General features: G+C 42.0%; 1 protein-coding gene across 1 annotated transcript in view; it reads right to left on the bottom strand.

The window, feature by feature from the left end:
* The window catches only part of R3HDM4 (R3H domain containing 4), a 39,434-nt gene extending 13,765 nt beyond the window's left edge, over positions 1 to 25,669 (bottom strand). The window contains exons 1-3 of the mRNA XM_018570475.1: positions 25,557 to 25,669; positions 7,535 to 7,689; positions 2,126 to 2,244 (exon numbers count right to left, since the gene is read on the bottom strand). Coding sequence (XP_018425977.1) covers positions 2,126 to 2,244; positions 7,535 to 7,689; positions 25,557 to 25,612 — 330 coding nt within the window. The 5' untranslated portion in view covers positions 25,613 to 25,669. The remainder of the gene's footprint in view (positions 1 to 2,125; positions 2,245 to 7,534; positions 7,690 to 25,556) is intronic.
* Between the last annotated feature and the right edge of the window lie 1,855 nt (positions 25,670 to 27,524).

Raw genomic sequence — 27,524 nt, 5'->3', positions numbered from 1 at the left:
CGACAGTGGAGACTTCTGCGCACTGTGACCCCGCTCCGTCATTTGACGTGGCCTACCACTTCATGGCTGAGTTGCTGTTGTTCCCAGTTGCTTCCACTGTGTTATAATACCACTAACAGTGGACCGTGGAATATTTAGTAGCAAGGACATTTTACATATGGACTTATTGCACAGGTGGCAACCTATCACGGTACCACGCTTGAATTCACTGAGCTCCTGAGAGCGGCCCATTCTTTCACAAATGTTTGTAGAATCAGTCTGCATGCCTAGTTGCTTGGTTTTATACACATGTGGCCATGGAGGTGATAGGAACACCCGAGTCCAATGATTTGGAGGAGTGTCCCAATACTTTTGGCATTATAGTGTATATCATCTAAAAAATGACTTTGATAAGCAAATATTCATTTAGTGCTTTACTAGTCATTTGTTATTTAAAAATGGTAAAGTATCATTTAAAACCCCAGCAAAAACATATTTTAATAGGTTTGATTTAAGTGGCAAAGGGTTAGGACCCTCTGTCAGGCTTTATTTTTTGGAGATCTATTCTCACTTCACGCTCAACTGCAGGATCAGCGCATTTTGTCTAAATACAAAAGCTATGTGTATTGTTACTTGCTTTCTGTATTTCTTCCAGATCTGTGTCTCCAGTGTGAAACCTTGCCTCTATGCAATAAAGACCAGTAACTTCTGCTCTCTCTCCTTGTGCAGGTTGACTGGTCTTGCACCTCCCACCATGTGGTTTTCTGTAGGGCTCCTCCCACAGCTCTGCTCAGGTTATGTATAGCATAGGGATGATATAACTGCTTCTTTCCCATGGTCATATCTAGCCATGAGGTGTACACAAACTGGATTAACATTCTCTGTAGGTATATTGAAATGAAACACCTGGAACTGAGTCTCAACGCTGGATGTTTGGCGTTTACTTTGCTGTAAGGGCTAACTGAAAGCAAAAAAAATTCCAAACACAGCAGAATACAATGACACACACTTCAATAGTAGTAATTGATTTTTACAGTGCCAATGCACAAAAAGTTATTTTGGAGTTTAGCTTTAAAGTCCAAAGCATAAAATGCCTATGTTTTTTATAGGATAGGGAGTGCTGTGCATTATAATGAGGAAATCAGTGGGAGGGCCTTATTAAAGAACTGGAAGCCCAAGGGGTTTGGGAACTCCAAGGGCAATCAGGAAGATAAAGAAAGGTATGTACACACACTAGGTGCTGGTTCAGTCCTTTGTGCAAAGGCCTAAATCCATTAAAACAGAAAAGTTTTAAATTTAAGCCAATAAAGAAACAAAATTTGTAATTAAGTTGTGACACACAACTTTAATAAAACTAACAATTGGCAATAATATAAAGGGGTCCAGTTTAAAAAATAAATAAACTGGCACATTATGCACAGTGGTGGGCTTTACAAATATTTATTATGCTTAGCCTGATTCGGGACTCAAAGCAAGTGAAGCCCATTTAATTGAATGAAAACCCCCACCCCCCAAAAAAACACTACCAGGTGAATGGGAGCCGATTATCTGGCCAGTCAAAATCCTAATTCCATCCACTCCTCCTACCACAGACTGCAACCCAAAGCAGAAAACACTTGATTGCACACCACATGCTCCATACTGCACTTTATAGATGCAACGTCAAATGCAGAGCAGTGTGGAATAAACACTACAGGGTCTGTTGGACAGCAGACAGAAGTACCTGTTCACCATAATAAACAACCCTCCCCCCAATTTTTTTACAACAAATGCTTCAGTCGCTGGAAATGTGCTGATCTACCTCCGATTGAGGTGCAGAGACCCACTGTGTTGGTCCGGTGCCTGCACAGGGGAGAGCCAGCAGCGGCAGCAGAGGGGGCACCCTTCCGACACCATACAAGTTATAGAGCCTCCTGAACCCCTGAATGTAAACAGCCACCACCGGCTGTAAACAATTAAAACAAGATCATGGCTGCTGTACCAAGATCATGGCTGCTGTAGCAGCCATGATCTTGGTATAACCAATTTAGTTTGCCTCCGTTTATATACATATGCTGGCCCTGAAGCGGTTATTGTATACAGATTCAAGTAAACAGATGTACAAATACACAAGACTCTTTAATAACAATTTCATACATGTTTGTACCTCAATGTATGTCTCATTATTACAGGCTTCAGTAAATATGCTGGGGGGAGAATAATTACAGGTTTCACCCTCTTCTGTCACACATTCATCTTTCTCCAGCAAAGTCATCAAATAGCGATCTATAAAAAGGTAAAAAAAGAAAACATTGAGCAATCTGTTCCCATTACTGGCCCTGTAATGGGCGAACCTCAAAAAACACTTCACACCTGAACGTTTTTCTGTGTGTATCTATACGTGTGGAAACGCGCAAAACACAAAAAGCAATACATTTTTACAGGGCTCATTCACACCTGCGCATTTGCACTTACAAAAACACAGAACGCAGCAAAAAAATACATGTGCGCCTTTCTGGGCAGTAGCCGTAAGAACCCATCTATTAAAAATTGCACAATTTTGTCCGCATGTAAAAACACACATTTAAAAATGCACAGGTGTGAATGGAGCCGTATGCAGATGCAGATGTGTATTTGTTTCCCAAAGCCAAAGCAAAACTGTGTTAAAAAAAAAAAAAAAAGTGTGTTTGTGTGCACTAAAAATTATTTAACCACTTCAAGACCAGGTGTTTAGACCCCCTTCCTGGCCAGGCCATTTTTCAGTATTCAGCGCTGCGATACTTTGACTGACGTTTATTCCGTCATGCAACGCTGTACTGAAATGTAAAAAAGAAAAAAATTGTACTGTGGCACCCCATACATGCGATCGGCCGGCTCTACAGCCGGCGGATCGCATGTATATTAACGGGCATCGCTGCCCGTTTTTAAATTCCGCCCATTTTCCGCTTGCGCGCGCCTATTCTATTTCAGAATAGAAACATTTAGCTACATGTTGCTATGCTGGAACAAGATAAATATATATTCTCAGTTAGACTTACCGGTAACATTGTTTCTAAGAATCTTCCAGGACAGCAACCTAAGAGATGATTGGCTCTCCTATCTACAGGAAACCTCAGTAGGTATTAAAGTAAAGTACCTCCACCAGTGCACGAGGGGGAAAAAAAACAACCATGCTAATATATACCATAAACACGGGTGGGAAGTAGGCCTGCTGCCCTGGAAGATTCTTAGAAACACCGTTACCAGTAAGTCTAACTGGGATTTTCCCCACTCATCTTCCAGGACATCAAACTGAGAGAATAACCAAGTAAACCAACAGGCCTACCTTAGGGCAGGACAACAGTCTGCAGAACCTTCCTGCCGAAGGCTAGATCTTGCTGCAACAGGACCTCCACTCTGTAGTGTTTCACAAAGGGTGTCCTGAGTTGACCAAACTGCAGCTCTGCAGATCTGATCCACTGAAGCGCCCGCTTTCTCTGCCCATGAAGTAGCCGAAGATCAGGTAGAATGTGCCCTAATGGATATAGGGACTTCTAATCCTTCATTCTTATATAGAAATACAAGTGTTTGTCTAATCCTCCTAGCAATAGTAGAACGGAAAGCTAAATAGCCCTTTTTTGTCCCTCCAAATAAGACAAAAAATTGACTGGTCTTTCTAAAATTCTTGGAAACTTCCAGGTACCTAATAAGACATCTTCTGACATCTAAAGTATGAAAGACCACCTCCCCCTGATTTTTAGGGTACTCGCAAAAAGAAGGTAAAGGAAATGCTTGCAATCTATGAAAAAAAGGAAGTCACCTTTAGGTAGATACATAGGATCTGGTCTTAAGATTACTCTGTCTGGTAAAATAGAAAGATAGGGATCTTTAATTTAAAGGCCTGTAGGTCTCCTACTCTTCTAACGGAAGTTATTGCCAAAAGAAACACTATCTTGAAAGACAACCATTTTACTGAGGCAATCCTCTATTGGTTCAAAAGGTTCTTTAGTAAGATCTCTAAGAATCAATGACAGGTCCCGGGGGGGAAAAATCTTTTTCTGTATTGGCACCGATCTATTGATCACCACAAAAAAAAAAAATCGCCTAAATAGTGCTGAGGATTTGGAAGATACATTGTCTAAAACAGAACCAAAGATTAAGCCCCCCTTAAAAGTTAGACAATATAGTTTAGTTTTAGAGGAAATATTCCCATCCCAGGCTTTTAAACATACCACCCTTTTGGTTAAATTCATAAGGGCCGCAGATCTAGCAGAGGCGTGCACAGATTCAGCTGCTGCATCAGCAAGGTAGGAAACTGCTTTCCCCATTACTGAAAAGGGACTCACCAATCTGTTCCGAGGGAGCTCCCTGGGACATGTGCTGAGACACCCTTTCTAGCCACAAGTCCATATTTCTCGCTACGCATGTAGGAGATAAGGCTGGAGCCATAGATGTATTGGCATCTTGTCTTTAAGATTCCCAGAAGGTTAATTGCGTTTCCTGTAGATAGGAGAACCAATCATCTCTCTGTTGCTGTCCTGTCCATACACATGCACAGATTGTGTGTATATAAATATATACATATATACACACACTGTAAATATATTTTTGTACTATCCATTTTATATAAATTAACCCCTTATAATGAAAATCTGCAGCTGAGCAGATTTGTTTTTCACCCTCAAGTTGAGATTTTATATTTAACACCCTCATGACGGCAATTTTCAAAGTATGTCGCTGTCACTAACTATGACACCTAGTGACATTGTATGCCAGGTGGCCACTATTAGCTTTTAGAGAAAAACATTTTTAAATGTTTGCTTTAAGTTTTAGGCTGAGAAGTACGGAACATTTTCAAAAATCCTAGGGATGCGAGGTGTTTCTAAATAAAGGGCAAATACATTATTTAAATGCATTTTTTCAGATGTGCTATTTTTCTAAAAAAATAATACTCAAAACTGGAGAAAAAAAAAAGTGTATTTACCTGATTTTTTTTTTTAGATTTTATTCGCCCTAAGTAAGGCGTTCAGTACACATGTGATATAAATATATAGCCCTATCTGTCCTCTAAAAAACAATATGTGTGGGTGCACTTAGTAAGAAAGTATTTCACTGCAGTTGAAGTATCACAAAGCAAAAATTTTAAAAGTGCATCAGTCATTAATGAACAGAAATGAAAAACAAGCTCAGTCATGAAGGGGCTAAAGAGACACGCTCACCTTACCCATGTAAGGATTTATTACCGTATATACTCGAGTATAAGCCGAGTTTTTCAGCCCATTTTTTTGGCTGAAAAGTGCCCCCCTCGGCTTATACTTGAGTCAGCGTGCTCTGGTGTCCCTTTTTAAAAAAGTCAGCGGGCTCTGACTCGAGTCAGCGGGCTCTAGGTAGGCTGGTCACGTTCTAAGTAGGGGTGCCGAATCCACGGTTGATCGTTCATTTGATCTGTACTCACCTCTCCGCCGGCTTCCGGGTCTTCCGTCGGAGATCCGGTGACGTCACGGACATCGACGTCACCGGACTCCTCCCCCCCTCCCCGAGTGGCTCTGTCGGCTATCGAAGGGAAGGGGGGAGGAGTCGGGTGATGTAGTTGTCCGTGATGGGTAACGAAGGGAAGGAGAAAGGAGTCCGTTGACGTTGATGTCACCGGACTCCTCTCCCTTCCCTTCGTTACCTGACAGGATCCCTTGAGCCGGTGAGTCTCCTGATTCATTAGTGCACAATATGTACACGTGTTGACAATATGTACATACATACATACATACATACATACATACATACAACAAGGCAGCTAAAATAAAAATTAAATGTGTCATGTAAAATCTACTACCCTGTTAGAAATCTGCTGCCCTGGTGAGTCCCCAGAAAGCCTTGGTGAGACCCCACAAAGCCATGGTGAGACCCCATGGAGCCCTGGTGAGACCAGGGCTCTGTGGGGTCTTGCCAGGGCTCTGTGGGGTCTAACAAGGCTGGTTAGACCCCACAGAGCCCTGCTACCCTGGTGAGGCCCCATCAAAGCTCTGGTGAGACCCCACAGAGCCCTGGTTTAACCAGGGCTCTGTGGGGTCTCACCAGGGCCCTGAGGGGTCTCACCAGGCTGGTGAGATCGCACATAGCCCTGGTGGGACCCCATAGAGCCCTGGTGAGACCCTACGGAGCCCGGGTTTAACCAGGGCAGTGTGGGATCTCACCAGGGCTCTGAGGGGTCTAACCAGCCTTGTTAGACCCCACAGAGCCCTGCAATATACCCCACTTATGACACTGAGCTGTATTCTCCTTACACAATATGTGGAATGCAGGGGATGGAGTGAGTGGATTCTATAAGGAGTGGGGCTTATGAGAAGTAAGAGGGGTCAAAAAGGAGGGACAATTCATTTTCAAAAAAATTCATTTTTTTATCCTGTTAGAAATGGATCCCAATATCGGTACTTCTAATCCTGGACCAAAACAAAAACGCAGGTCATACGAAGCTGGTTTAAAACTTAAGGTTGTGTCAAGAGCAGAAGAAAGCAATAACAGTATTGCAAGTAGGGAATTTTGTGTTGACGAAAAACAAGTAAGGGAGTGGCGGAAAATGAAAGCTTGGTGCAACGCGCCTTCAAGAAATGTGGCATTAGTAATGCTATGGATGGCAGTGAAGACAGCGCTTTGTATGAGAACGACAGCAGTGATGGTGATGACTGTGAACTCAGTGATGATGACAATGTCTGTGCTGATAACCTCACACCAGCTGAAGCTGTTTGTATGTTTGGACATACAGATGATGAGGAGGAGAACTCCAGTTTTGAAGGATTTTAGCTCTTGTGTGTTAGCTTGGTTGCCGATTGAGCTAAGGTTGTTGTACTTTTAAAGTTACGGTATTTTTGATACCATATTGTTAATGTTGACCCCCCTTTTCCACGTACAGAGCTAAGTTATTGTTTTTCTTTGAAATAAATATTCATGTAATTTTATTGGTATCTATCTTCATTTTGTACATTTACCAGTAGCTGCCTCATTTCCCACCCTCGGCTTATATTCGAGTCAATACTTTTTCCCAGTTTTTTGTGGTAAAATTAGGTACCTCGGCTTATATTCGGGACGGCTTATACTCGAGTATATACGGTATTTAAATGAAAAACGCTGTTAAATGTTAAAATATTGCAGTCACGCAGCCAAATGATCCTAGGTTTGCATAACAAATACAATACCCAAATCTAAATCCAAATCTAGCACTTATTTTGCTCTAGTTTACTGGTCTACCACCATTTGGTTAACCCTTTTGTGACTATTGATGCCTAGATGCCCACGCCAAAATTAGTAGCATTGGCATCAGACTTAGGAAGTGTTAATCATTTAGACATGATATTTACGTGACAAAATATTTTTAAAAATTTATTTTTAGAGCAAACTACAAAAAGGTGTTTACTTGAGTTGGCTTATACCTATGTGGATTGAGTATTTACCCATAGAGACCGCATACTATCACAGTTTTTAGTGAGAACTTTAGTCAGAGCCAGTCATGAAAAAGATCAAACAGAAATATGTGGCCACTGACACATTTTATTTATAGCTAGTAATTTGTGTGCAAGTGCCCTCTCCCCTTTATTTGTCTCACTGTTTTCCAGGCGGCGTAGACTCTTTCTCCCTTTGGCCCTTGGAGTTAGATCAGAGTTGCGGATGGCACGATTTATATAATACTGCTTCCGTTTAGCAGTACAGCCTTTCTTAGAAGGAGAGCTTGGTAGTGGAGAGAGGTACTCCTCTATTAACCTGTGAAAAACAGAATACAGAGAATTAGATGGAATCAAGGATCATGTCATAACCAGAATACAAAAAGGCTGCTAAATATGAAGCCCTTGTTAAACTTGATATGTTCATCTCTACAAGAAAAGGATGGTAAATTAATAACCTGCTTGTTTAGAAAAAAAAAATCTGCTGCATGTTTCTCTAAGGCTACCTTGTCTACGGGTTGTGTGATCTAACAGAGAACAAACAGCGTCACGGTTACAGGAAGTGGGAAATCAACAGGTAATATACCTGTTTTACAGGGGGAAAAAGAAAAATACAAAAACTACTGTGGTAATGTAGTCACAGACTACACCATATATGTACATTTTGACCATAGTTCTACTCAGGACTGCCGGATGTTCATTAATCATGGTCCTGAAGTTGCTTTAATCAAGATCATGGCTGCGGCTGCTGCTGCTGCCGCCATGATCTTGGTAGCTTTTTTCAACAGTCGGAGCTTGATCTGTACAAGTGATCTTGGCGGCTGTACAGCCACCAAGATCACTTGTAGCAGGCTGCAATATTGTCCCCCTCTCCTCCCACCTCACTGCTGTGGTTTTCAGGGTCCCCTGCTTCTCTGGGGGATCCGGGACCATGGCTATTAGTGTCAGGATGGAGAGCGGGAGCAGAATGAAGAACGTCCGTTCCCCGATCTGCTCTCTGATCAGCAAGTCAGGAAGCACTGTACACACAGCTGTCACAAGTTCGGCAGAAATGCTAGTTACTCACTGGATCAAGCACAATGCTGTGCTCGATCACCTGTATTGGTGGCCAGGGGAGACATCTGGGGTCTGATAGACCCCAGATGTCTCCATAAAGAGAATCTGTCACCTCCAAATGCTATCAGATAGGAGCTTGTTAGCCCCTGTGTGGCAGCAATAAAAAGTTAAGTGGAAAAGTAAAAATAAAAACCAACCCCAACAACAACATGTGAACGAAAACGCGCACGTAGGGCATACAGATGTAAATAAACGACGATTGCGCCACAAGTTAGGTATCGCCGCAAACATTTGAGTGACAGCAATAATTTTAGGGCTATAACTCACTGTTAACCCTAAACTGATGAGTAGTAAAAGGCAGTAAAATAGCCAAACGATTGCACACAATTTTTATCACTTGACACGTTTGGCATCTATTGCCTCGATGTAACTCCATCTTTTACATTTTACAAAAAAAAAAAAAATGGGTTTTAAATTCAGTTACTGTGAACTAAAATTCATTTTAGTGTATTTTATCCCAAAAATACTGGCTTGATAAACATTTGCACAAATATCGTGCAACATAAAAAAATTGCAACTAGCATTTTTTTTTTTTAATTCTAGAGGGCCTCTGCTTTCAGAAAATATATCATTGTTTCAGGGGTATTAAGCGGTTTTCTAGCCAAAATTTCAGATTTTATCATGTGTGCAAAAATTTAGAAACTGCTCCGCACAGCAAGTAGTTAAAGAAGAACACCAGGCAAATTAAAAACTTACCCATGTAGTGAGGCTACCCCTGCACTGCAAAGGTTAAGGGTTTGTTTTGTCTAGGGGACTCAAATAAAACGGTTTTACTTGTCTAATCCTAGCTCCTGCAGCAGTACCTACCTCTTTCTCCCTCTGCTCCAGCTATAGAATTTCCCCCAACATCCTCATGTCTAATGCAAGTCAATGGACCTACATAAGACGTGATGATGTCAGCAGTCCTTAGACCTCCAGAGCCCAGGGGAGAAGAGGCTGGTCTAAAAAACTGGAGGGAGCCGGGAACCGAGTAACTAATTCTGCTTTATTCCAACCCCTAGACCAAAATGAGAACTTCCTCTCTTCTGTATTTTCAGGATAGTGCAGAATACTGAATAAATAAAACAAAATTCGCTATTCTCCTTCATATGCCTCTTATGGGCTCAATTATGAATGGACGATGTCAGGTCAATCAATTAAAAAACAACAGTTTGTAAAGAATTTTGCAGTAATAGTGTCCATGTTTATAAGCATTTTTGCATCCAATTTCGGTTTGTACGAGTTGGTTTCCATCCAATTCACCAGACATATTTTATGCAAACTCTTTCAAAAGGGGTATGGTTTGCCAATAACCATAAACGTAGTATACCTTTTCTTGTGGCTGCTACCCAAATATATAATATTGTATCGGCTTATTGCTTAAAAGTCTAAGTTTTTCCATATCATAACTATATAAGAGTGCAGAGAAAGTAAATTGTATTTGGTATTTGGTCTGTAAATGCCTGTCAACACAATTTTCATGGAGTGGAAATTTTAGCTTCTCAAAGACAATTATATAATTGTGCCTTGGCTTCCTGGAATCTAAAGCAAAGTATTAATAGAGATTCTTGATTATACGCCTGGAATAACTGATGTGAACCATTTCCATAGCTATAGCCTAAATACAGGATGTTAACCAAGTACTAAGAGCTGAAAAAGGCTATAAAAATGTCATCAACCATTAACCTTGGGACAAAGGACACAGTATTATTTGTTAGGGTTCCTTCTTTCTTTACTCCACTCTACTGGTTGAATGACCTTGCATACAGTGCTAATTTATATGTAATCGTAATTTAATGCTCTGAGGACTGCCAGCAAAAACATTACCGGCACATCTTCTGGTTGGGTATTTTTGTTGAGCTGCAACATAAGTTGAGAGTTTTCATTTATTAAATATATTATCTTGGAGCAGACCTGATCATTAGGACACATTGCTATTTTGCAAATTTTGTACAATGGTACAGGCAATGATGTATACGATATGAATATTTTTTCATATTAGGCACATACAGTAAACTCTGTTATCCAGTATTCAACTAACCAGAACAAAAAAATCCTCTGTGTACTGTTCTGCAGCATGTATTATCCTGGAAATAATCGTGTGTCTATTTGTCTAATCACATCACTTGTATCAAACCGAGCGGCGGCGATCGTGTCCGGTGCCCCACCACCGTGGTTTTCGGGGTCCCCCGCTCCTCTGGGGGACCTATGACCACGGCATAGGAGCTCACCATAGAGCCCCAAGAGCAGACGAAGAACGTCCGTTCTTCATCTGCTCTGTGTGATCACTGAGACCGTGGCGCTGTAATCACAGTGCCACCTGTCTCAGCTGTCACTAACTACTGCTGCAATCACAGAACCTCCCTGCATCCTATGGTTCGATGCGCCTTATGGAGTGCAAAATACAGTCTTTTTTTTTTTTACTTCCACCGCTCCAAGCTTGCTCCCGTGATGGACTACAATCTCAATACAAAACTAGTAGTCCATCACTGTAGACTTTTTTTTTAAATCCGATTAATCGATTAATCGAACTTAATAATCGGCTAACTAATCGATTATGAAAATAATCGTTAGCTGCAGCTCTAACTTACACACTTTGGTGGTGGTTCCATTTCTAGTTACTTAACTGAAGGGAAGGTAGGAGAGAAAAGCTTTTATTTCCTGTAGATTATTGAGCTAATTATCTCCCAGGTGGCTGCTCTGGAAGATTTCTTGGAAAGACTGTTACTGGCTAACTAGCAATTTTCTCAACTTTAAAATGTACACATTAAGCCACATTTCTGTGCTTATATGAAAACATGTAAACATGAAAACATGTAAAATGCCTAGCCTAGTCCAAGCCACCACCATTCAAACTGTGCATGAACAGTAATAGCAATTTTTTTTTAGACATATGGAATCTGAACACAATGACACACGGTAATGAAAGGAAATGCTCAGTTAATGCACAGGTAATGAAAGAAAATGACAATATGACAGCAAAACACAAACATCTGTCTGACGTTACTAAACAGTTTCGATTATAACAGAGCCAACTAAAAACAACAATTTTCTCAATCTTCGTGGGGAAAATATAAATCACATCAACATGCTGTGTGAATGTAGTTTCCGTCATTTTGGAAGGTGTCGATGAATTCCTGCAACTGTGAAAAGCCAATATAAAAAAGACAAAAGAAAAATAGCTGCATGCTTGAAAAAAAAAAACCAACACAAATGGCAATTAATGCAGCTCTGTATTTATATTACATAATGTGGGAAAGGGGCTGCCAATTGGAACCACTGCAGAAACGTTGCCCGAGTTGGTTGTATAATGCTAGATAGCTATCCACAGTTACTATCTTACAAGCAGATTTTGCCTCAAATGACTAAGGCTGGAATTACACGGTTCTATAATTTTTTTTGTTCAACTCGCAGGCTGAATGATGAAAATATAACAGATTCCTCCATCAAGGCTTATGAGCAATGATCGAGGAATCTCCTGCTGACCTCATTGTATTCTGATAGCGGCTGCCGGCCATTATCAGAGCACCCGAACAGAGCCGGCAGCTCATTGGCTACGCACTTTGTTAGAAAATTTTCCAACTGGCTCCTTTGATTTGGTTCCTTTAACCCAAAGACATATGTATAAGAACACCTGACATAGCACATACAATAGCACAACCTACATAAACAACAGAAGGGCACCATTGTACACAGATAAGCTTTTTCTTTTTGCCAACCCATATGGTAATTGCATGAGAGGCAGCTACCAGTAAAAGGTATAGTATATATCTGACCAAAAGTGCACACTTTTTTTCTGCTGCAAAGGCAAACACTAATAATTGATGACCATGTCTCAAAGAGTACCATGGTAACTACTTGTGTGGGCATGGACTCAGCAAACCATACATTTATTACGTTTTCTTTCAAGATTTCTGTAGTTTAAATAGTTCCAAGAACATTTATGATGTCGCAAGCTTATTTTCACAGCAACTGCTTATTTATCCTCTGTTGTGAGTTGCCATTTAAAAGGCAAACTAAAAGCTATGCAACTGTTATTAACATCCAAGATTTCCTATGGATCTGTTAAATATATTTTTCATATTGGTAAGCCAGATGCCCAAATTAGAGGGAACATAAAATACTAACGGAAAAAATGTGCAGATAAATTTGCAGCAGTATATACGCAGAATAAATCATAGGCAGCATGACCCCCTATTGTAATCTCTGGCTGCTGTGGTAGAGCCAGAGTTCCTAGCACAAACTAAAAGATCTATAGTCATTTCATTGTCCTGCTTGCAGGGGTTGAAAAGCCCCCCTAATAACAGCAGGTATGTGTACCCCAGTAAACATGCCACTTGGCATGCAGCACGTATTTCTGTACTCGCAGCATTTCTAAACCACCGAAGCCATTAGTAAATACAAATGTGTTGCAAAGATTTACTAGCCATGTATTTATTTTGCCCAACGGCATTGTAGATGCATTTAACTATGCTAATGCTTTAAGCAGACATTCAATTTGCATCAGCTGATGCATCTGCCACATATTGAACTACTGTAGAGCTGCAGCTAACGATTATTTTCAAAATCGATTAGTTAGCCGATTATTAGGTTTGATTAATCAGTTAATCGGATAAACAATAAAATAAAGTTTAGAAAATGGCTCCAGTGATAGGACTACTAGTTTGTATTGAGGTTGTAGTTCAGTATATGCCAACTATACTCTGACTTTGGGTCACAGGAGTACATAAGTAAATATATTCCTGTGACCCAAATGAGAAGTAAAGCCAATCCCCTGGGCCAACCCTTTCCACAGTCTGAGCGCTGAGAGGGGTCACCGCTTTCTGCAGGGAGGAGAACATAAGCTGCGTGATCATCGGATCACTTGGCTCTCGGTATATGGAGTCAGTATGACAGCTGCAGTGTCCTACGCCGGCAATAAGTAGTGGGAAGAGTATATTATACTCTCCCAATACTTACCCTTGAAAGACACATTTCAGTAAAAGTTGAAAGTTAAATCTGAAGATGCATGCACTGCCTCACTGCTTAGTACTTTAGTTTTGCATCCAATGCCAACTATGCCCAGCCAAGGGAGACATTTGCTACCATTTGGCTACATTGCTTGGGGGAAAAAAAACACCCAATTAGAGGACAAAGGATTTCATCACCCTAATTGTTTGTCTACAGTAAATCTACACATTAAAGCAATAACATGTGTGCCTTTTGAGTAAAAGAGCAATACTGGTTTCATAAATGAAGCAGTTTCTAAACCCTTAGCTTTTTTGGCATAGATCTACTGCTTGCCAGCAGTAGATCTATGCCAAAAAAGCTAAGGGATCTACTGCTAGCAAGCAGTAGATCTATGCAAAAAGTTAAACAAAAACAAAAAACGCTTTAACAGCGGTTTAAACTTACCTGTATCTTCCCTGCGTGCTCCCGTCCGAAAATGTGAAACCGCTCGGGCGGCCGCAAAGCATCTTGGGCCGGGTACATGCACAGTTCACATTTTCAACCGGGACGCGAGGAGAGACACAAGGTAAGTCTATGGATGCGTGCACCTGCATGCAGACACCATGGGAGAGGAAGCGCCATCAATCACAGAGGAGTCAGCGCTGGATCGGAGACTCGCCGCAGCACTAGAGAGAAGGCTGAAAATTACAGGAAAGAAGAAGATGATCGGCTTAAGAGACATCATTTAAGGTAAGTGCTTTACTTAACATTGTGTTGAGGCAAAAACATTTTTGACTTTAATGTCACTTTAATGCTTCTTAGTAGAAACACAACAAGGAGGAGGGATTAATCTACCATCCAATTACTCACTTATAACACAGGTTGTACATACTAATTCTTTCATATAGCCACTTGCAGTGTCATTACCAAAAAGCAACAATTCAAATCTGAATATTAAGCAGGAGTGAATGGCCAGTATACTATATAGGTTGTCAGGAATATTTCCTTAAGAGGCTTTACACTGAAATCCTAGTTGCATAATTACAAATGTTACTAGGTTAGAAAGATAATCTCAAGGAATCAAATCACACCTTACAAATACAATTCTAAAAGTTACTGAACAAAGTATTCAAACAAGGTTAAAGCCCTAGTATAAAAATATCAAGTACTACTCCCCCAGTCCACATTACAATAAGCTTTACTGTAGTAGAGGAGACGAAAAGACTTGGATACTCCAACATGGGTGAGATCTCACCAGTAGAGTCCCTAGGAAACATATGAAACTGCTAGGCAGTTTAACTCTTCAACATCTACCAAAATGTGAAACATTAGTGGACTGACCCTTTAGGAGACAAGAAATGTCTGGGGGAGTCGAGGTAGGAAATTTATTCTCAGTTGTTTTCTGTCCATTGGCAAACAAAAACTATAAACTCAAGCTAAAGTACACCCAGTAAACTTTTTTTTAATTCAGTATAGGGACTCTGATAATACTAAACTTAAAAAAAAAACGACTACCTATTATGTGCAATGCTTCCTTTCCTTCTTATTTTGTTTTTTAACTCTCTTAACTCAAAGTAAAAAAGCTTGCGAAACAGAGGATGTCTTGCCTAACATATGCAACTTATTTCTATTTGGTATCTGTAGGCGTTTGCTCTTCTGGGAGGAAAGGATTTATCTTCCTTTACGCAGATAAAGCCCAACCCTTCCTTTCACAGTGGCAATCAGGGATCGTCTCACAGCCAAAGAGAGCAAGTAGCTGAGGCTAAAGTTGGCCATACTCTGCTCCATTTTTTTCCTTCAACCCACTGGAACTAAAAAAAAAAAAAAGAGAGTAGATTCCTTCATCAACGCTACGAGCGCTTTGATTGAGGAATCGCTATTTCGTTTGTATTCTGACAGCAGCCACTGTCAGAATACCCAAACAGAGGCGGCAACTCATTGGCTGCCGTCTGTTTGTACAAAGATTTTCCGACCGGCTCCTTCAAGCAGCTGATCGAGGGATGCCGGACGAAAGGGTTCCGACAGCGGCACCCACTGTGTGAATTACGACCGGTTCCTCGAGAACTGGCCAAAATTTGCTTCATTTAAGGTGTGGGTTTAAATTACCATTGGCCACCAATAGGTTTGCCCTGTCCGCTCTCAGCTGGGGATAACTGTCATTTGATAGTGATTACCTGCATTTAGGCTACATTGCTTTGTCAGTTTTGTTATATGATTAATTAGTGGGCACACGTTATTGTGTGCATAATACGTGCCTGCTGGTGTGCATACATGCTGCAATACCTTGTTGTAAAACATAGCCATGTTTACCGTTGTTTCCAATTTTGTTTAAAGTTAATATGATGCGTTTTTGTATAACACACACAAATGCACTTGTATGGTGTGAACAGGGCACCTAGGGAACAATTGTTCTTTTTAGTGTCCTTGTGTTGATCAATGCGGATCAACGCGGGTCAACACACCTGCTGTGATCGAGCACTGAAAGAAGCCACTCAAATGCAGAACTTCTGGAAGTATAACAACCCCCCCCCCCAGAATACATTTTGGTCTACATTTATGAAGAAGGAAAACATATCAAATAAAATTAGACTAAACAAAGTAAGGAAAACCGTTTATTTTCCAAAATGTTTTCTCCTTTATATATTAAAAAACAAACAGTGGTTACTGAAGGATTATTAAAGCCTCCCATTTTTTTGGACATATCTACTGCTAGCAGGCAGTAGATATATGCAAAAACATGAAAACAAAGTTTAAAAAATTAACAAAAAGGGTTAAAAACGTACCTGTTTCTCCGCTGTGCGCTCCAGTCCGAAGATCTGAAGATTCACAAAGGATCATGGGGCGGGCGCATGCGCAGTAGAGATGTTTGGCCGGGAGAAGAGGAGAGACACAGGGTAAGTGAACGCATGCAGCCTGGCAGCATGCATGCGCACAGACTTCGTGGGACAGGAAGAGATAGGAGTCATCGCTGGATCAGAGACCGCCACCAGCGCTTGAGGGACTCCTAAAAACTACTAAAAAGATGATCGGATCAAGGGGCATCATTTAGGGTAAGTCCTAACACCAGCATTGGCGAGGGATTTAGGCTTTAATGTCCCTTTAAAGACCACCAAAAGAAAGCCGCCTCAAAAATGATATAAAATTAATTTGGATACAGGTGTTGCATGACCAAGTTAGTGTCAGTCAGACTAATCAGTGTCAGACAAAAATGGCTTGGACAGGAAGGAGGTATAACATGCTGGTATTGTGGTGGATAAAGCTGAACTTTATGTATCTATTGTTTGATTAGTTCAGTCTAATTTGAAAGGAGTTCAAACTGAAATCCAATGCTCCCAATCGTTTCAAATATATGAAGACACCCTAATAAAGTTGTTTATATTTTTGATTTTCAGCTTTGTTGTTTAACCCCGTCCTGACCGATGACGGAATTATCCCATCACGATCGTTCAGTCCGTTAGCGACCCTGTAAGTATCAAAGCCCCTGTCAATAAAAAAAAAACGTTGAAAGACGGCCAGATGGGAGTCTCCTGGATGCGGGTGGGCGTCTTTAGACGTGCTTCATGCCCGCGCCTGATCGTGCGCATGAGCGGGAAACCGCCAGGATTTTAAACGGCCAGCGATGGCCGTTTACATACAAGTGGTCCAGTGTCTGTAAAGACGCCCGATCGCTTGTATGATGCAAGTCAGGGTGCGCCCCCCCCTCCTTACCTCTTCTCGCCATTGCTGTCCCCGCTGCCACCGTCCCCGCGATCTAGGGCGTCCATCCATCCCGGGCCAAAGTGGCTCTGTGCACTGAGAACGGAGGGAGATCAGTACACAATCTCCCTCCGCTCTCCTCCCGGTCTCTGAATGCAGGAAGTGATGTATATTACATCACTTCCGCATTTCTCTGTCACTCTCCGGTACAGAAACACATCTGTGCTTCATCAGCTTCTCTGGGGGGTCCCTAGGTGACATTAGGGGTCTTAGAGACCCCTGAGGTCTCCATAAAGAGGACCTGTCCCTGTAATTTATCACATAGGGTACTTCTTCGGGTACTTCTTCACTTTATTGTTATCACATAGGGTACTAAGTGTAAAAAAAAAAAAAAAATGCTCACAAAATAAATAACATTTACACACATACACAAAAAAAACAGATGCGCAAAAATGCGATAGGTGCACCTACACGCAAAAACGACGATTGCTCCAATTATGCAGCACATGTTACATATCGCCACAAACGTTGGAGTGACCGCATTAATTATCGGGTCATTAATCGGTGATAACACTAAACTGATGAGCGGTACAATCTTTTAAAGCGTCGCCTATGACCAATCTTGGCTATGGTGTTTTTTTGCGATTTCGCGCGCACAATTTTAAAGCTAGACATGTTTGGTGTCTATTTATCCGACGTGACCCCGTCTCTTATATTTTACCAAAAAATTGGGTAAAAATAAATGTTTCCAGAAATAATATAAAAGGGAAAAACGTTTTTTTTAAAAAAATATTCTGTACTTTTTTTCTTATATAGTAACAAGTAAAAACCCCCAGTGGTGATTAAATAACACCAAAAGAAAGCTCTATCTGTTCCAAAAGAATTGTATAAAATTCATTTCAGTACGGCGTTGCATGACAGAATAAATGTCAAAGTACTGCAGTGCTGAACACTGAAAAATGGCCTGGACAGGAAGGGGGTGTAAACACCTCAGTCAGCAAGTGGTTAAAAAAAAAAAAAAAAGGTTCCATAAAATATTTTTTTTACTTACAAATTTATTTTATTAAGGTTTTGGGTAAAACAACAAAACAAAGCAGACATAGCATCTCGAAGGATAATCACTGTTACAAAGTCATGTAAGTCAGATCAACGTATGGCGATAGTGCTTACGACATATCAGGTACATTAGATGCTCACGAAAAAGGGATAAAGCAACAGTGCATATCACATAATGGGTGCAAAAAACAAAAAGACAATATTAAGAGATCAAGGGGGGGAGGTTGAAAGTAGAGGAAAGGAGAAGAATAGAAAAATATCAGGGAGGTATCCAGGACACAGCAATGGGGATCCATTTTGTGATAGTGTCCCTCGGCTAAGGAGACTCAGAAATGTGGAGGTATTGCATCCATGGTTCCCATACCCGCTCAAATTTACTTTGGGTATCTCCGAGGATGCTACTTAGTTTTTCGTGCACTATTATCCACGACAATTTAGAAACAACTTGTTTGAACGGAACTGTCGCGGATTTCCAAGCCTGTGCCAAGGAGATTTTCGCAGCCAAAAAGGTCAGTAATTTGGCTTCAGGTTTGGATATGCCAGGGACTGGGCGATTCAATAAAACATACTGTGGGTCACGAGGTGGTCGGATCTGTAGCACTTTATACATCAAGGCATAAAGTCTATTCCAGTATGGGCGGAGGCGTGGACATTCCCACCAAGTGTGCAACATTGTTCCTGTAAATCCTCTGAAGCATAGGGGCGACTGATCCTGGTATATAGCTGACAGTCTTGATGGCACCATATACCAGCGGGAGAAAACTTTATTTTTAGCTTCTATCAGGGATATGTTTAGTAGGCCCTCAGACAGACGTGAACAGCAGGTATGCAACAGCTCCAGTGGCAACTCGGTCTGCAATTCCCGTTCCCAGGCCAGCATATACGATAATTTGGAGGAGGAATGCACGAAAAGTGCGTAAAGGAGAGATATTCCTCCACGTGGTGAGTCTAACCGCATGCACCATCGTTCATATGGGGTGACAAAAGGGGATTCTGCGGCAGGAAGGCTCAAAGAGCTTAAGAAGTGATGAAGCTGCTTATAACGAAACATCTCAGTGGGGGGCATATTTAAAGTGTTCTGGCAATAGGTCAACGTGAGAGGTTGACGGGCTTTGAAAAAGCGGCCAATGCGATAGAGACCTTTATCAGTCCACCACTGAAATGCATGTAACTGGGTACCTGGAGGGAAATCTGAATTGCAGAATATATTGGTGCCAGAGGAGTGTGGGTTGAGGCTAGATCATAGGTCCCTCGATGGCGGTCCCATAAGACCAAAGAGGAAGACAGTGTCGGCGCGAGGACCACCGGGCGACGCCTCGGGGTCATCCAAATGAGAGCATCTACCGGCGAACCCGACGCCGAGGCTGCCTCTAGGATTTCCATAAAAGATTTTATAAGAAAATATAGTGCCGAGGAGGTTATTAAAGATGGGAGAAAAACATACCACATTCTAAAATTGTATTTCACTCCTTGTATTTTGTGACCTAGGACTCCCAAAATAAACTGAAATCAGGACAAATAAAAGGAATGTATTACTTTGTTAGCTACACTAATTATGTACACATTATTAGTGCCAATGCTGTGAAAAATTTGTTTTTTGCATTTTATTTTTTGTAATAGGTGCAATGAATGAAGATAGAAATTATGGTTAAAGAAAAATACACCAAAAATGGCAAAATTGCTCTGGGCCCCAGAAGCAAAAACATTTTTAGAAGCTGTGTCACTAAGGGGTTAAAAGTAAGTTTTGCCTATGAATACCAGTTCTTTGCATTTGAAATCACTTGCAGTTTTCCTTGCTGAGAGTCCAGGTAGGGCTATTCCTGTAGGCACTCTGTGCAGAGACCACTGTGGTTAAAACAGTGTAGCCAAAGGCCTTGCCTCCATCTTTCATCCACAGCACCATTACATACAGTACACAGACCATGCAGTAGGTGTGTCTGAATGGGGAGACTGTGTTCTCCCAAAATAACGCCTTCAGCGGAATTCCAAAACCTGTAATACTAACTCTGCAGCCAAACAACTTGGTAGGAGCCAATTCCTAAACAGATACTGAAGACAATATGGCTGGATTCCCACCTAGGCGACACCTATTATGTGCTTCTTTTTTCTGTGTTTTACGTGCGTATATTAAGTCACATGTTTTTGTGAGCAGATCCTGGCACATTCATGTCAACAATGCACACAAAAAATTGCGCAAAAGCCGCTTAAATCTGGCCCAAAGAAGTGCATGTACTCTTATGTGTGACAGGCATATTTCTGTTTGTGACAAAACACTGACGTTGAGCCGTTTGTCGCACTGATCGACGAGCAGCAAACAGCTTAGGTGTGAAAGGGCCCTAAAGATTTTACATGGAGACATTTTAATTTCAGAGAAATGTAGTGCGGGTATGTCACAAGTATAAATTACAGATCAGTCATCTCCTCCCATTATACATTCATTATAAAATCAAAATGTCTCTCTGGTAAATCTTTTCCTGTCTTCAGTATCTGTTTAGGGAATAGGGGGAGGTGAATGCTTGCATACATCCCAGGGATGAGACCCAAGTATCATAATAGGAGGACACCTATAGGATTGATACATGTGTAGAGAAGTGAATAGGTTGGGAAAGGAGGAGACTAATACTATGGATTATTAGACTATCCCGGCCAATAACAAGATTGGCCTACATATACAACTGAAATCTTATCTCCACAGGCTATGAGGTTAAATACAAGTAGATGGTAATCCATTGGGCTTTGCCTTGATCTCCCTGGAAGGCCCTCATTTGGGTGCTGTGCGCACTGTTCACTACTCTCCTGTTCTGCCTCTCCTTTCCGCCTCCCTCTCCTGCTCTTCTGTTCCCGCTTGTTGCAGGTGCCGAACGTTGCCAAATATCCACAGACAGCTAAGACTCCTGAGGAAGCAATATCGTGAAACGCGGCAAATCTTTACACCAAGATTTATTATCTACGGTATTGAATACCCTATGTATATGAAATTATCATGTTGTAACATAATTAGAATGAAATAAGGTGGATATGTGCACTTTTGATATTAAGATTTTAACATGAATCAATAATCAAAATTTTTTTTTTTTTACACAGACATGAGTTTGTAAAAAGTCTCTTTGCCACCTAAAAAGCCACACTTGTTGTTTTATGTTCTATCGTCGCATATTTTGACTGTTGCGTCTCTCTCTCTCCAGTGGGCCCTGGATTGCCCCTCTCCATCCCCTTGAAGGTCAGACCCTATTCTGGCCAGGAAGGAACCAGTGCATATTTTCTCTAGCACTCTGCATACTGAGCCACCACCAAACTTTTCAGGCATGCAGAACATTAGCTTTCACCTATCACAAGCAGACATGGAAGGAGGGGAACGACACCAAGCACACAGTGCCCTGGTCCTACCTTACCTCTACCATTTGCCGAGGCTGGCAGGACAGGTAGGGGGAAGTTGCCACATCCACGGATGGGTGTAGTCTCCAAATGTATACTCATACTGCCCAGACATTTGCGGCGCGGATGCGGGCGGGTCTGCGAGCGTGAGGTGGGGAGGAGGTGTGGCGTGCAGCATGGGTGAACAGGGCCAACTGATCGGAAGCCGATTAAATCGATTATTGAAAAAGTTGACAACTTTTTCAATAATCGATTATAATCGATTGTCGATTAGTTGTTGCAGCCCTAATTCTGTCATCATGAAGGATTGTGGAACCTCAGGGACTGCAGTGGGGTGCTTTCTGCTGGCTGGCAAGAATGGCAGCTGCATGGAGATTTGTGAAATTACCTAGCTTAAACTTTTAGACAGTTTGGAAAATTCGGGATAACTTGGATGGGGTTGCAACAGGTAGTATAATCAAATTGTTTTTCCCCACTTTTACAAGGGCCAGACTGAGCACAGTAATGACTCAAAAAGCTAGTAGTCGGTCAAGGAAAATTAGTGCAGCAGATGTAAGACATCATGCTGACATCCCTTCACAACCAGAAGAAGTCTAGTGATACCATCAGCTCAGACTTGGCAGATACCAGTGGGACCCTGGTACACCCATCTCCAGTCTGAAGAAGTCTGGTCAGGCCTTGTTCACACCAAGCGTGGAGCAGAGCAGTTGCAGACCGGATCAAAACTGCGTCCAATGTATTCCAATGGTATTTTTTGCTCCAGTTCACATCGCAGCGTGCCATTCCAGAGCAGGTGAAAAAACTGCAACAGGCCCTATTTTACCTGCTCTGCATCTGCAAATGCATCAAAAACGCATGCAAATGCCTGGAACGCACTGAAAGCCCTTGTTAAACGTTAAAAAAAAAAATATTGTTTTTTAACCAAATACGGCCCGGAACGCATCAAAAACGCGGCACAACCCACTGCACTGCGTGTGCAGAAACCTGAGCGTGTGCAGAAAATGACAGCAGGTGCTGTGCACCAATAAGTTAAAAATCAAAACATTTCTGGCAATAACGGCCCGGAGAATGGCACCAGGATGAGTGTCTGCAGGTAACAGCAAAGCATGGAGGAGGTTCCTTGAAGGTTTGAGACTGCATTTGTGCACATGGCGTTGGGCATCTGGTCCCAAATTCATTCTGCAGCAGGACAACAACCCCAAACATACAGCCAAAGTCATATAGAACTATCCTCAGGGAAAGAAAGGACATCCTATCCTAGACAATGAACAAACTACCTGCCAAGTGTCTTATAAAACTGTGTGCACATGTACTTAGAAGAATTGATGCTGTTTTAAAAGGCAAAAAGGATACACCAACTATTGATTTAGTATTTTTTTTCATATTCTTGGACTTTTTAGTTTGTAAATTGATAAATAAAACTATTTGTTGCAATTTTTTGTGTTTAAAGCTCCCTCTACAAGTGCATAGCTTTTGCACAGTATTGTATTTTTTTTACAGAATCCTAAGCGATCATTAGCACTGCTTTGTCAAAAGTATTACTGAGTATCTATGCTGTCTGTCTACTATGTCAAATGTCTTCCCTATGTACTGCTTGCCCACCAGATATTACTGGCACATACATTATGGCTGAAATCTGAGCTGTAGAAAAGCAAAATGCTATAGATAGCCTGCAAACAGAAGGTGGGAAATCAATGTGTTATACCTTTCCACGTTGCTTTTTTTTTTACAGTGAATGAATCCAATGTTTGTAGACTAGGCAGAGAGCTGGTAAGGTGTATATACTAATGATATTCTGACTTTCAAGTTTTAAAAAATATTTGTCTTCTGCAGTGAAGTCAAAGGCTGTGGGGTAATGGAACAATACTTCTGCGGATGTATTAAAGCAACCCCAATAGGCTAACAGTGTTGCTTCCTGTCAGAGTCACTGTCAACCAGGCAGAGGATGTGCACTGGCTGGGCAGAATGAAAGGACATGAGATGCTGTTCAAGCCTTTAAGGCCGGTTCACACCATAAACAGTGCATTCCAGAGCGGTCAGGCTCTGGAACGCACTGAATCGCATTCCGTCCGGCTTCCTGCACTCAGGGGTGGGAGGGGGCGTGGCAGGGCATTGAAGTCAATGGCACGGCATCCACACCCCCTGCCCGCACCAGAACGCATGGCACATCAGTGCCTGCATTACGGTCCAGTGCGATGCGCAAAAATGCTGCACTATTTTCTCTGATCGCACTGGACCGGAACGCAGACACTGATGTGCCACCCGTTCTGGTGCGGCCAATCACTCTGCGGGTGGGGGCGTGGCTGCGGTGCCATGGACTTCAATGCACCACCCACGCCTCCTCCTGCAGAAAGCCGGACGGAATGCGATTCAGATTCTAGAATGCACTGTTTATGGTGTGAACCGACTCGTAGTCCTGATGCTGGGGTGCTAATGCAAGGGTGACAACACCCCTATGGCATTGCAAGCAGGGCAGTAAGCATTCACACCTTACTATAGGAAGTACCACTGACTAACACAAATTGGCAGAGTGAACTTTTTAAAAGGATATGCAATGCAGTTTTGAAGACACAAAGACAGCTATGTAATTTTTGAGTTTTTTAGGTTTACATAGGCTTAACGGCCCATTCATACCAAAATTGCAAAGTAATCATAAGTCAACAAAGGGTCTATTGACTTATGAACTTATGTACCTTGCAATTAGTTGCATTGCGATCAGTTTTTCAACAGATTCTAAAGCAAGGGCACTGAAAAATCAACTGCTGCGTTGCATTCCGTTGAAAAAAAAAAAGTAGTACATGTTCCATTATATTTTTCCAGCGCAACATAACTGAGCGGTGTGAACTGATCCCCATTCATTATTTTTGGGGTTACCTTTCATTGGCATCTGTTGAAAAACGGATCTGGTGTGAATTGAACTGAAAGCCTATCTCCCCCTCCAGTGGGGTTACCCAGCACTGCAAAGGTTAACTGCTCATTTATGTCTAGGGGTATTGTGTACAGGACCCAATTCCTGCAGCCTCTTCCCCCTCAGGTGGTTAGAGGCCTCTCTGACATCATCACACCTAATGCAGGGCTCACAGCCCAGCAATATATGTGCAGACACTGAGGGACAGTTCACAAGCCAGAGCTTATGGTAAAGAGGTCACCAATTGCTGAGGAAGCAGGGGGGGGGGGAAATCAGGTAAGTAACAGTCCCCCTAACAGGGATCAATTAACCCTAAGGCCCCATTCACACCTATGCGTATTGTAATATGCGCGACCGTCACGCGTTTTTTTTACCGCGATTCACGGTAAAAAAGCCACGCGACCATCGCGCGATTCCAAAGGCTACTTGGCAGTATACTAATGGAAAACGCCCTACAAAACGGACCAATACACAGCAAAAAACGTTCCGGGACCTTTTCATGCGTGGGCCGTTTTGTAGTGCGTTTGGGACGGGCGGAAATACGGACAGGTGGGAACGAGGCCATTGACTACAGTGCTATTTATTTTTTTGACCGTTTTGTAGAGCGTTCATCGAGCGTAGGACGCGCTACAAAACGGTCAGGTGTGAACCAGGCCTTACAGTGCAGGGGTAGCCCCCCCTGCAAAGGGAGATTTAGCTCTTCCGGAGATAGGCTTGCCTTTCACACATTGGAAGGACAGACTAACGTCTTTACACCAAAACTGTTAGCTGATCATTTTCCCCAGACAGTTTTACATTTACATGGCACAATAAAGCCTGACAATGTCACAGTCGGAACATTCTGCTCCAGACAGCTTCGTAAACCGTAATAAATAAGCACACCCTATTTCGTCTGTTAGCTGATTCTTGAAATTAATATCATAGCCCTTAAGGGGAATGACATACAGCAGTATGTATAAGCGGCACTGGGGGGGAAAAAAAACACATAGGAGGCCAGGCAGTGACACATAGCACATTCCATACACAGAAGTGACAGCTGGGAGAGCACCCGCCCCGCCCCCTCCAGCTGTCTTTTCCTTCACCCTAGCCCCGTACGGTCACCCCTCACAGTCCCACCGCCAGCTCACCGAGGGCTCTCGGTCTCCAGCGCTCCTTCAGTCTCAAAAAGGCGATTATTCACCATCTCAACGTTAACACAGTTCGGTTGTCGCGTTCGGTCCCGGCGGAAGTGACGTCCACGCTGGGCGCGCCTCTGTTGCCAGGCTGGTGACGTCAGCCTTGTTTATGGTGCGACAGGTTGACTCACCTTTTCTGCGTGGAAACAGAGTCTTTCTGATGTCAGGGAGGTGAAGAGGTGTCCTACCGAGATGTAGGGATACCCATCCGGACGCTTTCCACTTATGCGGATGAAACCCAACTAGCTGACATATAATCTAGCTTTTAAAAAGAAAAAATGAACACACATTAAAAAAATGAATGTGCATTTATTGTTTTTTTGCCATTGGGCCTGCAAAGCACTGCAATCACTTCAGTGGATTCACGATGCCATGATGTAACGCTCAGGCCAGGGGCGTTTCTAGGTTGCTAAAGAACACAGCTGGGTACCTAGAGAAAAATGCTGAATGGTTTGTAGTATACCATGATAAAAGAAAACGTGGGTGAAGTTTCTCAATCCTTAATATAATATTGACTGAATATAAAATTAAAATGTATGGTATTGCTTAAAAAAGAAGACAAACTTTCAAAAACATAACGGGAATTTATCAAAATGGCCGCAGACAAAATCTGGTGCAGCTGTGCAGGGCATCCAATCAGCTTCTTTCTTTCATTTTCAAAGCTGAACAGAACAAACTGAAGAGAGAAGCTGATTGGTTACCATGCACAGCTGCTCCAGATTCTGTCTGCTCCAGTGTTGATCATTTCCCCATAGTGTACTATAATATATATATCATTAATTAAAGGTAAGTTTTTGTGCTTTAATATTGTCTAGTGTTTAATATTGTTTAGGGAGAAAGCAATATGCATTGTGAGGTTCAGGTAAGTGTAGAAACCAAGTACTTAACTAAAAATGTGTCCCATGCTGCTACCTGTGTGATGATGTCACTGTGGCTACTAGACATCCAAACCTGCAAAACCTTATTTCAGGGAGGTGCCCTTTAGGTTTTTTTTGTTTTGTTTTTTACAGCGGCCATCGTCAGAATATAAAAGAAATAATAATGATAATAATATATATACATACATACAGTAAAATAAAATCCATATACCAATAATACAATAATATTATATATTTATATATACAGTACATCAGATTTGTGAATTGATGTTCAAGTATCTGTCAGTGTAAAGGTCACGATTTATTAGACAGCCCAAGACCTTTTTAAAAAAACGCTGAGGAGTAAAGTCCCTAATACACAGTTGACTAGTTGCTATGGGCAGCAAATGAAATAAATGTTCTCTATAACTAGACAACCAGGACATATAAGGCTACTCTAGAGATCACATGACCTTCCTCCAGGAGGCAAGCCTCGTTCTGAGGCTACTCTAGAGATCACATGACCTTCCTCCAGGAGCCAAGCCTCCTTCTGAGGCTACTCTAGAGATCACATGACCTTCCTCCAGGAGGCAAGCCTCACTCTGAAACTTTACCCACTGATATTTTACCAGAAAGGTTTACTCAGAGTAAACCTTTCAGGGAGCAAATGCCTCTCTCGCGGACGTCAGGGAGCCGCTATCAATAGAGGGAGACTCCCTGAACATCAGGGAGACTTGAGATCCCTGGGATACTATGCTGATACTGTCAGCCGGTAGATCACTTCTCTTGGCAGTGTGAGCATAGATGAGGAGCTAGGTGCTAAAAGAAGTGTTCCAGCCCTTGGTATCTGCTGCTTCGTGCTACATGTGTGATAGCATGTAGTCTACACCAAGGGTGCATGTGAGAGAAAGATAACACCAGAGCACAATTGGGAGACAGTTGTCACCCAATCATACAAACTGCCTAAACCTTAAGGATAATAAGGGATTTTATCTAATTAAAGATTTAAAAAAAAGTTTGAAAACGATTTTTCAAATTACATTGTACATGGGGGGGGGGGGGG

The sequence above is a fragment of the Nanorana parkeri genome, unplaced genomic scaffold (assembly GCF_000935625.1).
Source record: "Nanorana parkeri isolate BGI_ZX_2015 unplaced genomic scaffold, ASM93562v1 scaffold1539, whole genome shotgun sequence".
In the NCBI taxonomy this organism is placed as follows: Eukaryota; Metazoa; Chordata; class Amphibia; order Anura; family Dicroglossidae; genus Nanorana; species Nanorana parkeri.
Note: the sequence above shows the minus strand (reverse complement) of the source record. Positions and strands in the feature narration are given on the sequence as shown.